This window comes from Haematobia irritans, chromosome 2, assembly GCF_050003625.1.
Source record: "Haematobia irritans isolate KBUSLIRL chromosome 2, ASM5000362v1, whole genome shotgun sequence".
Taxonomy (NCBI): Eukaryota; Metazoa; Arthropoda; class Insecta; order Diptera; family Muscidae; genus Haematobia; species Haematobia irritans.
Genome location: NC_134398.1, coordinates 120,292,025 through 120,306,175, shown reverse-complemented (window position 1 = coordinate 120,306,175; position 14,151 = coordinate 120,292,025). Strand labels below are relative to the sequence as shown.

At 32.2% G+C, this 14,151-nt stretch overlaps 1 protein-coding gene across 7 annotated transcripts in view; it reads left to right on the top strand.

Moving 5' to 3' along the window:
- The window catches only part of Wdr62 (WD repeat domain 62), a 613,801-nt gene that overhangs the window by 330,491 nt on the left and 269,159 nt on the right, over positions 1 to 14,151 (top strand). For 3 of the 7 annotated variants that reach the window (XM_075296007.1, XM_075295998.1, XM_075295999.1), the window contains exon 2: positions 7,603 to 8,186. The exons of the other annotated variants lie outside the window; for them this stretch is intronic. In XM_075296007.1, coding sequence (XP_075152122.1) covers positions 7,959 to 8,186 — 228 coding nt within the window. In that variant the 5' untranslated portion in view covers positions 7,603 to 7,958. The remainder of the gene's footprint in view (positions 1 to 7,602; positions 8,187 to 14,151) is intronic. 7 annotated transcript variants of the gene reach the window in all.

Sequence of the window (14,151 nt, the reverse complement as noted above, 5' to 3'; positions counted from 1 at the left end):
ATCTGAACCAATTTCAACCAAATTTGGCACGCATAGCAACAATGCTAATTCTACTCCCTGTGCAAAATTTCAACTAAATCGCAGTTAAAAATTGGCCTCTGTGGTCATATGAGTGTAAATCGGGCGAAAGCTATATATGGGAGATATATCTAAATCTGAACCGATTTCAACCAAATTTGGCACGCATAGCTACAATGCTAATTCTACTCTCTGTGCAAAATTTCAACTAAATCGGATCAAAAAATTGGCCTCTGTGGTCATATTTGTGTAAAGCGGCCTAAAGCTATATATGGGAGCTATATATTAACCTGAACCGATTTCAACCAAATTTGGCACGCATAGCTACAGTGCTAATTCTACCCCCTGTGCAAAATTTCAATTAAATCGGAGTAAAAGATTGGCCTCTGTGGTCATATGAGTGTAAATCGGGCGAAAGCTATATATGGGAGATATATCTAAATCTGAACCGATTTCAATAAAATTTGGCACACTTGACTACACTACTAATTGTACTCTCAGTGCAAAATTTCAACCAAATTGGGGTAAAACTCTGGCTTCTGGGACCGTATTTGTCCATATCGGGAGAAAGATATATATGGGAGCTATATCTAAATCTGAACCGATTTCAATAAAATTTGGCACACTTGACTATAGTACTAATTGTTCTTCTTGTGCAAAATTTTAAGTAAATTAGGGTAAAACTCTGGCTTCTGGGGCCATATAAGTCCATATCGGGCGAAATATATATATATGGGAGCTATATCTAAATCTGATCCGATTTCTTCCAAAATCAATAGGGATCTATTCTGAGCCAAAACACATACTTGTGCCAAATTTGAAGTCGATTGGACTAAAACTGCGACCTAGACTTTGATTACAAAAATGTGTTCACGGACAGACGGACATGGCTATATCGATTCAGGAGCCCACCCTAAGCATTTTTGCCAAAGACACCATGTGTCTATCTCGTCTCCTTCTGGGTGTTGCAAACATATGCACTAACTTATAATACCCTGTTCCACAGTGTGGAGCAGGGTATAAAAATAATAAAACTAGTGGTTTGTAAACAAACGAAAATTCGCGGTAGTATTTGGATTGTTCTTAACCTATTATTAAACACATTTGCTTTTTTGCTACAAAATCTATGAAATTAAAATAAAGTAAATTAATATAAAATGAGTTCGTTAAATTACAATACATTAAAACTACATTAATTTAGTTTCAATTAATTTGTTATCAATTTCCTTTTAGTTCAATACAGTCATATATCGCCTGCGAGATTATATTCAATTCTCCAGCTTAACTCTCAAACGGCATCCCTATGACAAATCCCTCCATCGTTTATTTCTGTTTCGCCCGTGTTCTTTTCTATGGAAAAAGGTTGAGGCGAATGAAAAAAGGCATTAAGCTGTTGTTGTCTAACATTATTTTTAATGAAATTACCTCATTTCACTAAAGTTTGATATGCCGGTTTTATTTACGTTGTTCACTTGCTTTGATGGGGACTTTTAATTCCAAAAGAATTCCCGTAAATTTTAACGTAGTTAGTTTTCGATTGTGAAAAGAAACAAAAAATCATCGTAGACATTTGGGTTTTAGCTATAGTAGAATATGTATTAGGAGATTCAATGCAAGCTGCGCTATGTAGTTCCACAAAGCAAGAGTACATTAAAAAAATGTTTGCTTATCTATTTCCAATTAGCACAGCAATTAAGCATTTTGACAATAATCCATCAATCAATTTCCAATGGCATAGAAGGTTTTTGCGATTTTATTTATTCTATGAATAAACTATGGGTTGTAGCGAACGTAAACAAAAAAATTGTCTATGAAATAAAAGTAATTCGGAATTCACTTCGGAAGTAATGACCTAGTTGGTATATACAATTATGTTTCTAATGGATATCTTTTACGTTGAGCGTAATATCCGATTTATTGACCATTCGATTTGACTATTTAAACTAATTGGCATATATATATATATATATATATATATATATATATATATATATATATATATATATATATATATATATATATATATATATATATATATATATATATATATATATATATATATATATATATATATATATATATATATATATATATATATATATATATATATATATATATATATATATATATATATATATATATATATATATATATATATATATATATATATATATATATATATATATATATATATATATATATATATATATATATATATATATATATATATATATATATATATATATATATATATATATTAAATATTTATTTAATATTATTTAATTTATTTTTAATTTAGTTAAATTTATAATAGTTTAAAAATTGAATAATTTAAAACTAGTTAAATTTAACTAAATTATATAAAGCTTTGTAGGTGGAATGGAGTATCTCGTCGGAAAATTTAATTCAATTTTTTGTGATGGAGTACAAACTAGTGAATATTCACTGGCGTTCTTGAATTTTTAATCAAAAAAAAATTGAACGCGAAGTTAATCAATTTTCTGCATATAAATAAAAAGAAAGTAAATTAGAAATAAATAAAATAATTTTATTAATAAATACGAAAATCTAAAATTGTTTTAAAACAAAATAAATTCAGTCAACGTAAAATAATTTGAATTAACTCAATTAAATTAATTTAAATTAAGTTAAACTAAATTAGATTATCCTAATTAAATTAAATTAGCCTTAGTTCAAAGACATGCGACTTTAAAGGAGGGACGCAAATTTACAAAAAGTGTGTCCTAAATTTAATGAAAAAAAATTTTTTTGAAGCAATGATTATAAGCTTTATTTTATTTAAAATTTAATTATTTTAAAGAAATTTGTCCTTACTATTTTGTAAATTGTGCATCCTCAAATTTAGGTTGCGTAATCTTTAATATCACGTAAATATTTTTTTCAGTGCATAGAGGCCGATCTTTCGATTTGACTCCTTGAAAGTAAATTAGAAATAAATAAAATAAATTTATTAATAAATACGAAAATCTAAAATTGTATTAAAACAAAATAAATTCAGTCAACGTAAAATAATTTGAATTACCGCAGTTAAATTAATTTAAACTAAGCTAAACTAAATTAGATTATCCTAATTAAATTAAATACATTTAATATATATTTAAATACTAGCGTAACCCGGCCCGCTTCGCTGCGCATTCCGAAGCATATTTGTGGGAACAATTTGCGTTAACTTAGTCAACCATATCCTTCGAGCTGAAAACAAATTCGAAAATACGGAGGATATTTATATGTAAAACGGTTCGTCTTAATAAATGTCTGGGAGAGGGTGTACCCTTTCCTCCAAATTTTTTAAATAATGCTCTGTATTCAAGTAGTTGGACAATCTTCTATATTTCTTGAGAATTTTAAGTGTGGTTTGTCAAGGAAAGGTATCCTTCTCCTCAAAATTTAGCACTATATTATAATAACATACAAAGAATTACTGTTTCCCATCCAATAAATCGGAAAAAGCAAAAGTAGTAAAAAAGTTTACCACATTAACCCTCTATGTTGGCTGCCAATTTCATGTAAATTTAAGTTCGTTACTAAAAAGAAGTCTGGCAGAAGCCTGTGAAAAAATCATTAAATTATGTACCGAGTTCCCATTTATGGACAACCCTCTACTTTCAATTTAAGAAAAAAAACGGACAAAAGGGAACCCTCTCCCCACCTTCACTCCACACCGACCTGATATCGGAATTATAAGCCTAAAGGGGCGGCCTCTCTTCCGTCCAAATATCACAAAGTCAGGTATCAACTATTAATATCGTAACCTCTCCCCAGTCCTCTGTAAATTTCAAGTAACTCGGTAAAGTTTAATTGTTTCTCTGTATGTACTTAAGAGAAGCCGATGTCTCCCTATGCCCCTTTGTTTTTATTAAAAAATCAGGAAACTGATATACTTTTCGTAACCTCGCCCATTTTTTCCGTAAAATTTCAGTCGGGGGAATTTAGTTTTGTTTTCACTGTACTTTAAAAAAAATCGGGCAAAGGGGTTGTTCCCAACCCCCCGCCGACCAAATATCGAAAAGTAATGTAGAGGATTTTTGTCTAGATGCCAACCCCAACATTCAATGAAAATTTCAAGCAAATCGCATAATTTTGTTCCAAGTTTCAAAAAGTAGGGCAAGGGGGAGGTCCCTCTCCCCGTCGACATATGAAATCATCAGGTATCCGATATTAATTAAATAACTTCACCGCATGTTCTCTGTAAATCTCAGATAATTTAGAGAATTTTAGTTTTTTCACTGTACTTTAAATAATGTCGAACAAAGGGGAGGTCCCCCTCCGCCACCAAATATCGAAATATAAAGTAGCGGATCTTTGTCTAGTTGCCAACCCCAACCTTCAATGAAAATTTCAAGCAAATCGGTCAACTTTGGTCCAAATTTCAAAAAGTCCGACAAAGGGGAGGTCCCCCTCCGCGACCAGGTGTCAAAAAATGAGGTACCCTATTTTCACCACATGAACGCCCCCTACGATCTCTGAAAGTTTCAAGTAAATCGGTTCAGCCGTTTTGTAGCCAACTCGGACCATACAAACAAACAAAAAGTCGCTTAAGGGGAGGTACCCCCTCCCGATCAAATTTCGAAAAAAAATTGCGAATCTTTGTCTAGGGATCACCCCCTACTATCCCTGAAAACTTCGTGCAAATCGGTCAAGTTTGGTTTAATTTTCAAAAAGTCGGACAAAGGGGAGGTTCCTCTCCGCGACCATATGTCAAAAAATGAGGTACCCTACTTTCAGCACATGAGTGCCCCCCACGATCTCTGAAAGTTTCAAGTAAATCGGTTCAGCCGTTTTCGCGCCAACCCGGAACATACAAATAAACAAACAAACAAATAAACAAACATAATTTGAATTTTATATATATATATATATATAGATATTGAACTAAATTTAATAAAAGTTCAATTAATGGTATTTGCTTTCAATTATTCAATTTGTATGCCCTCCAACATAGGATATAGGGGGCTATACTAACTAAAAAGCTCCACTTTCGGAACAAAAATATGAGAATGTAGATAGAAATTTCATTGAAATAAAGAAAACCGGTTAACCGATGGTAAAACCCCGGTTTTCGTGATTAACCGCAAATGCCAAATTTTTCACTATCCGGTTTCGAGTTGTGTAATTTAATCCGAATTTGAACACCCTATATAGCTCCCATATGTTATAGACGGTTTCCCGAAATGACTTCTTGGGCATCCATAAACCGCAATTTTTATCCGAATTACCGGAAATTGGATATAAAGAGGTATTTTAAATTCGAAAATAGGTGTACCGAATGTGGTGGTATCGGTCCATGTTTATACATAACCCCCACTCTCAAAAAAAACTTTAATCGGATCCAAAGATTTTGACCTTCCAATAAGGATTTTGGTATTGATTCCGAGCCAAAGATACGGCTTCTTTAAAATAAAGACATTTTTTTAGTGAATTATCTGGTTTTAAATCTTTTTTAAATCAATAAAATTAAAATTAGGATACAGATTTCATTTATTGAATTCTGATTTTATTTTCGCGGTATATTATTAAAGCTATTCACGCACACACAAATGACAGTTTAAAAATCCAAATTATTTCATATACTTCAAAGTATAAAATATTTTCTTAATTCAAAAAAAAAAAAAAAAAAAAAAACATTAAACCAAAGATGCTAAATCCTCAAAATAAGTATTATCATATATTTAAAGCGTTTTTATCTTAAATTTAATTGAAACTTGAAAGTTAATTTAAGGAAATTTCTTTAAATCAAAAATGTGCTTCTTTACTTTAAGGAAAATTAGCCTTAGTTCAAAGACATGCGACTTTAAAGTAGGGACGCAAATTTACAAAATTTGTGTCCTAAATTTAATAAAAAATGTTGAAACAAAGATTATAAACTTTATTTTAATTAAAATTTCATTATTTTAATGAAATTTGTCCTTAATATTTTGTAAATTGCGCATCCACAAATTTAGGTTGCGTAATCTTTAATATCACGTAAATATTTTTTTCAGTGCATAGAGGCCGATCTTCCGATTTGACTCCTTGGGCTTCTAGAAACCGCAAGTGTGGCTTGTCCATGATTTGGTACGAGTATAGTCCCCAAATAAACCAATCTCTCGATTTGACTTCTTGGCTAATAGAAGATTAATCCGATCTGGAAATTGCATATCTAGATGTAGTTTAGATCCACAAATAGCTGCGTTGAATTTAGTTTTTATCAGTCCCTTTTTTGTAATTTCCATATAGAGCGATCTCCAGATTTCACTTCTTGAGGCGATAAAAGGCGCATTCGTTGTCCAAATCAGATACAATAGTTTCCTCCTTTCCTCTGAAGGAGGAAACTATTATATCTGATCCATGGTGATGTGTCGTACACAAATCAACTTCAGGCCCTTCATTTCAATAGCAATTTTTTGAGAAAGTTTAGCAAATGTATCAATTTCACTTAAAAATGCAAAAACTATGTTTTCATACAAAAAAGTACTGAAAATAAAAACTATAAATTCAACAAAAATATTTAACACAAAATAGGTACACAGAGAGAATGAATAGGATCACCTCAAACATGTTTTATGTTATTTTTGGGTGGTGACCATGTAACATGGGTTTCACTACCATGTTATTTTCTCGAATATCATGTATCTGATTTCGGCAAGCAGGTTATATTTGACGAGAAAATAACATGTTACATGGTCACCATACATGACAAACATGTTACATGGTCACCATACAAAAATAAAATTTTCTCTCTCTGCATGTACTGAAAGAAATATTGTCCTGAGGTCAACGATTTTGCGTCCTTAAAATACGAATGAAGTTTTGCTTAGCATACAAGATACATTTTTCTGATAGAAAGTTGTGTTTTTTTCTGAAAGTCGATAAAATTTTTGATGAAGTCGCTTTGTCCTTATAGTTAAGTCGAATCGAATGGGTATCTTTATATGAAAAAAAAAAATTGTTTGACTATGGTCGGCATGACTTTAAAAATTCTTAGTGAAATTGTTGGTGTTTTGTATCATCACTACAAAGCAAAAATAGATTCCAAAATAGGAAATGTGTATTAACACTTTATTTTAAAAACGTTGCTTAAGCATAATTTCTATTAGAGGTGGAGTCTGAATTCGGAAAGTTGTCGCTAACAAGTTTATAAAGACTGATAGCAACTGAAGAACAAATGAAGAACAAAAAAAAACGTTCATCTTCAAGAAGAGAAAATGTCATACATCGACAATTTTCATCATTCGCAAAGAGCAACACCCTTTTGGTATTAATTTAATTTTACGAGTTGCGGTACTTAGAGTGTGCCGGTCTAATTTTCTATTCATATTTTGAGCTTTTTTTTGGTTTTGCATAGTATCTCCACCATGACTATCGTACAGGTCTGTCACTGCCTCATTCATTATATTAAATCATTTCCGGTGTGGTTCCATCAGCAAATAGCCAGGCAGCCAGCAAGCCATCCAGTCAGGCAGCAAATAATAGCAACAGAAATTCGACAACAGTAATTTACAGCCCCCTATTCACAACATAATTACCACCCCTCCTTATCTAAGCAAAATAATAGGTGGCCCTCTCTCTATCCCTCTCTCTCAGTACCCTTGACTTTTATGATATTTAGGCTTAAGAAAAAACATCTGTGAATAAATTCAGTTGACAATGAAAATCTGTGAAAAATTTAAACAAAATTAATTATCACAATTTTATGCACACAAAAGCAATAACAACAACGGCATCACCAGCAAATGGAGAAGAAAGTCCAGAGAAAAAAATTATTTTGATAATCTTCAACAGCAAAAAAAAAAAGAAGAAAAACAAAACGAAACGAAAAGACAACAAATCAATTATACTACAATTCTGTGAAATGGATTAGTGAAAGTTTTATATTCCATTAAATCGCCCGCCTAAAATCCCTCCGAAAAGTATTTCCTCCCGCCTTTACAACTACAACAATGTATTCCCATAGTTACCACACGCCAACGATGAGGCGTATAACACCTCTGACCAATAATGCCAACATTGGATATGGCCCACAAAGATCAGTATCAACATCGGCGCTCAATACACCCTTCAGTGCTCCAGCTCATCTGATGCAAACAGCTTTTGAATATCCTCCCGTACCGATGGTGCACAAAGTTTCCTCCTCCAAGTACCCGCTAAATTATGAACGAACAGACAAAGTAAGTTTTTCAAATATTATGGGTTGGGAAGGGGACGGAGAGAAGACCTTTTTCCATTTGGAAAAGTAATTCTTTTGTACTCATTCATTATGAAAATTTATTAACTTTTAATTGATGCTGGTTGTTGGAGTACCAGTGAAGAGAAAGATTGGCTATAATTTATAAAAGTTTACGAAAAGGGAGAAGGCTCTGACTGAAAATTTCCTATAGTTTATGGCCATTGCATAGTTAGAGTGCATGGTGTTTGCACTCTGGGGGGCCAAATCTCTTCTTGGTGTTGAAGTTTTTAGTGTGATGAGTTCCATAAATGAAGCAATAAGTTTGAAAATAATTTAAGTTTAATTGTTTTAAATTGTAAATTCGATGTTTGACTTGGAAATCAATGAGATTACAAAAAAAGAAGAATTTCAATTTCGTTATTGTAGTTGATAACCGCTATTTGGTGAAGATATTAAAGATTTAGAAATATCGTACTCACTAAAACAATGTCAGTTTGATTGATTTAAATGAAATTAAATTATATTTAATAACATACAATAACAATTTAATTTATTTTTTATTTCATTTTAAAATTAACTAAATTTAAAAAATCTCAAATAAAAAACTTGTAGTTTATTTATGTTTAGTTGTATTAATAATTATTTTCTTAATTTCTTTCCAGGTATGTAAAAAATTAAAATACGATTAGTAAGTAGAAAATTATTTTTGAAATACCATAAAGGGTTTTAAACCGTGATGCCAGGAGGACTATTGAAAATTGCCGACGCAACCAGTGTTTTTCTTTTTTTCTGGCTCTTGTCCCAATATTATGTTTTCCAAAAATCCCCAATTTAAACTTAAATTCCTCACAAAATCCCCAATACATTTTTGACAAGTTTTTTTTTTTGAAAAAAAAAAACAAACATAAAGCAAACGGCTCTGCTGTAGAAAATCAGTAACAATTTAAAAATTAAAATTTTGTCAAATCTAGCAAGCTACAATAAGATCAAGATTTTGAACCACAACACAAAGAGACTGGTGATCGTCTTCCAATTGCTGGAGATATTAAAATGGGAGTTCGATCACCTTGTATTTATGAACGAAAATTTATTTCTAAATATTCAAGTAGTAAAATTCCAGAAATGATAGATTTTTTATTGTTTTGGTAGATTGATAGAATTTTTGATGTTGTAGATTTTGGTATGGGGCAATATCCTCATCGAACTGTTGTCGACCAACACTTTTGGACTCGTATACCCTCCCGAGCCCACCTATATACCAAGTTGCAATAATTCAACACCTTCAGTTATTGACTTCTTCATTACAAATGTTCCTGAGAAACTTAGTGCGGCGTTAAATTTAAACGCACTCAGCTCCGACCATTTACCAGTCTGGACCAACTATGACACGGTCCACAAGCCATCCAATTCACTCAGATTCAATTATAAATTGCCGGATTGGAGAAAGTTTAGGAGACATATTAACCACAATATTTCCAGTCTTATGGATGTTCCCATTAACCAGGTATCTGATGTTGATAGTTTGATCGACCAAACTAATGCTCTTTTATCAAATGCCATCGAGGAATCTGTTCCAAAGGCTGTTCTTTGCGTCAATTATGTTAAGCGGCTTCCTAGACATATTTTGAACTTGATTTCTTTGCGAAATACTTCCAGGCGTAACTGGATTAGATATAGGATGCCCTTTTACCGCTCAGAGACAATTTTTTGAACAAATTGATTGCTGAGTCGACATTTCGGTTTAGAAACTCGAATTGGAACAATATGCTCTCTAGTTTAGACACTGCTTCTTCAAAGTTTTGGAATATATCGAAAGTTGTTAAAAGGAAGACGGGCACAGTCCCCTCTATGAAGCAAAATGGTTGCGTTTATACAACTAACATAGAAAAAGCCGAATTATTGGCCCACAAATTCCATTATAATCACTGTTTTTCCGAAAACCTCAGTGATTCTGCAACCAGAAACATGGTTTCGGGGACTATCAGAAATATTGATAGCCAAGTTAATTCCGTCAGCTCATTTGCGGTCACTGCCACACAACTCAAGGATATTATAAGAAATCTCAAAATAAAAAAGAGCTCTGGGCCAGATGGAATAACGAATCGATGTTTAAAGAGCCTTCCCCCAAGCGGCCTTAGGTTAATTACGAACATTTTCAATTCTTGCATTGAATGGTGAAAGGGTCAAAATTTGGTCAAGGGAAAACGCGTGTAAATCGGTGAAATCGTTTATTTAAAAAATCAAATTAAATTTCTTTTTCAAGTTCAATTAGTATAAAATTCAGGAAAAATATTCAGTTAGCCTTTCGCTTTTCCAAATCCGAATTGCCGGGCCTCACGCTTGACACCTGCCATCAGATTTTGTACAGCCACCTTGTCCACCTTCTTCGCCGCAGAAATCCAGTTTGCCTTGAACTGCTGCTCGTCCTTAGCAGTTTTTTTGGTCTTCTTTAGGTTCCGCTTGACAATAGCCCAGTATTTCTCAATTGGGCGGAGCTCTGGCGTGTTGGGAGGGTTCTTGTCCTTGGGAACCACCTGCACGTTGTTGGCGGCGTACCACTCCATGGCCTTTTTACCGTAATGGCAAGATTCCAAATCCGGCCAAAACAGTACGGAACAACCGTGTTTCTTCAGAAAAAGCCGGCAGCAGACGTTTATTCAAACACTCTTTCACGTAAATTTCTTGGTTGACAGTCCCGGAAGCTATGAAAATGCTGCTTTTCAAGCCACAGGTACAGATGGCTTGCCAAACCAGATATTTCTTTGCGAACTTTGACAGTTTTATGTGCTTGAAAATATCTACTACCTTTCCCCTTCCTTTTGCCGTATAAAACTCCTGTCCCGGAAGCTGCTTGTAGTCGGCTTTGACGTAGGTTTCGTCGTCCATTACCACACAGTCAAACTTCGTCAGCATCGCCGTGTACAGCCTCCGTATTTTGTTTATCATCGCGATTTGGAGTAACTACCTTCTTGTAAGTCGATAGTCCGGCTCATTTTTTTTGCTCGATGCACGGTTGTAGACGATACACCCAGCTTATTTGCGGCATCTCGGAGAGAGAGGTTAGGGTTTCGCTTGAAACTACCGGCAACTCTCTTTGTCGTCTCAGCGGCTTCCGGTTTTCGATTTCCCCCCGATCCAGACTTCCTGGCTGTCGACAAACGTTCCCCAAACACTTTAATTACATTTGTAACGGTTGATTTGGCAACTTTTAGCGATTTTGCCAGCTTTGCGTGCGAGTAGCTCGGATTTTCGCGATGCGCGAGCAAAATTTTGATACGCTGATCTTTTTGCTTGACAACTGAAGAGTGAATTCCAAAATCAAAATAGGAGCAACATTCTACACACACACACCTTTAAAATGAGGCGTTTTTTAAATGCAAAATTGAAAGAAATACGTCAAGTTTATATTGACCAAATTTTGACCGATTCACCCTTTAACCTAAATCTTGACTAAATTTTCTATAAAAATAAAATTTTGATAACATTTTCATAGAAATAAAATTTTGGCAAAATTTTCTATAGAAATAGAATTTTGACAAAATTTTCTATAGAAATAAAATTTTGGCAAAATTTTCTATAGAAATAAAATTTTGAAAAAAATTTTCTACAGAAGTAAAATTTTGACAAAATTTTCTATAGAAATAGAATTTTGACAAAATTTCCTATAGAAATAAAATTTTGTTAAAAAAGATTAAACCGATTTTTCGAAAAGATCCCCAAATTTATGGAAATTCCCCACCAAATCCCAAACTCAGAAATAAAGTTTCTATAGAAATAAAATGTTGACTAACTTTTCTATAGAAATAAAATTTTGACAAAATTTTCTATAGAAATAAAATTTTGACAAAATTTTCTATAGAAATAAAATTTTAACAAAATTTTCTATAGAAATAAAATTGTGATAAAATTTTCTATAGAAATAAAATATTGACAACATTTTCTATAGGAATAAGGTTTTGACAAAATTTTCTATAGAAATAATTTTGACAAAATTTTCTACATAAATAAAATGTTGGCAAAATTTTCTATAGAAATAAAATTTTTGTTTTTTATTGTTGGTTTGTACTTCAATCATATTTGTTGTTTTGATCTCAGCTTTAAAACCATTGCGTTGACTAAACTACAAAGCTGAGATCAAAATAATTTTGAAAATGAAGAAAAAGGAAATAAGAAAATTTAATTTTGAAATTCAATTTTGTTGAAAAATATCAACATAAAAGTTTTAATTCGAATATAATAATAATAAGGGAATATTGGAAATTTGTGCATATTCCTTCAGTTGGATGTAAATGAGAACGTACCTTGCAAGTGGAAATGTTGACTGTAATGTAGAATTTTAGATCAAGAAGGGATTTAACAGCCGGCTTTTTTTAACAAATTAACATAGGGCGAAAGTACATTGCAATTGAATTTAAATTCAGATGTTTATTGGATTTTTTTCCTAGTTTAAAGAAAAGTTTTGTTGATTTTTTGAATTATTAAAGCTTCTAACACCAAATATGTTGAATATTTCAATACCTGAAATATTAAACGAATGTTTTATTTTTTGTAAAATTTTTGGAAACTGAATAAATAGAAAAAATCCCTACAATTGCCGTGGAGCCAAAGATTTCATGTCCTTAAAATACGAATGAGAATTTCGCATAGCGCAGAGGACGACGCATTTCTCTGATATAAAGTTTTTCCTTGCCCAAAAGTCGATAAACTTTTCAACGAAGTTGTTTTGTCCTTATATTTAAGGGACTCGACTAAAAAATGAGTGTTTTTATATGAAAGAAAATGTTCTTTAACTAAGGTCATCTTGGCTTCAATATTTAGAGCATTGAATTTTAGCTGGCTTTAATAGTTTTTGTGGTGGGAGGTGGTATGTTAGAATTTATAATATATTTTTGGTGCTTTTCGCCTTTCTGGAGTTGGCATCACTGGTTTAGAGTGAATCACAGCATAGTTTTTAAAATATTTGTTAACGTGCTTTGAAGATTTCTAAAATGTTTAATTTCTTTTTACTGCTTCTCACCTTATTGATATTAATCATATTTTCAAGAGAAATGCTAAGGCACCGCATCATTATCGATACACGGAGCACTGACCGCTGATGCCCAAATTGCCCCTGCTATGACTTTATTCTCTTGTTTGTATAAATGAATTGATTCCCGGTACACGGAGCTGGTATTATAGCAGGCATTATAGAAAATTGTTTCAAAAATCCATTACATTTGCAAATCTCTACCGTATAGAAATTCATTACAAGCAGTTCAAAATACCGAAAAATGAGAACAAAACAGCATAGTTTTTGAAATCGTGTTGTGTATTTTACATTTTATATGCAGCACAATTCAAGAAATTTAATATCTACTAAAAAGAGAAAACTTTGCAAACTTCAGGAAGAGGCTGGTATGGATGTACATTTTAAAATATCGGGACTTAAAGTAAAGTAAAGTAAAATGAACTTTCCATGTATCTGCAGTATTGTTAGCAATTCTATTGGTCCAAAGATATATGAAGTATATCAATGTGGCACATATTTAATAATTGGTTTTCTACAATAATTGCTGTCATAATTTTCCACATAGTGTGACACAAATATCTCATAATTCGTACAATGCTTCGTTTTCTTCGTTGATAATTGTTGGCATCATTTAATGATAATTTCTTAATTTTATAACCATAGAGATTCGTATGGCTTCATGAACTCACTGAACGAGAAACAAAAACTCAAATTTCCACTTTTTCTCAGTTTAACATTTTTGAGTTTGAGATGTTTTTTGTTTTGTGTTTTTTTTGCAGAGTTTTCTTTCTCCCATTTCATGAATTGACGATTATTGATGGAGTTGTATGTAATCTGTTTATTGCCATTATTAAATGCTGTTGATTTTTATTGATGAATGTTTTTGTTTTTTTATAATTTAAGCTTGAATTTTCCATACTCTCAAGTGCAGTTTTTCCCAAATACTTTTTAACTTTGC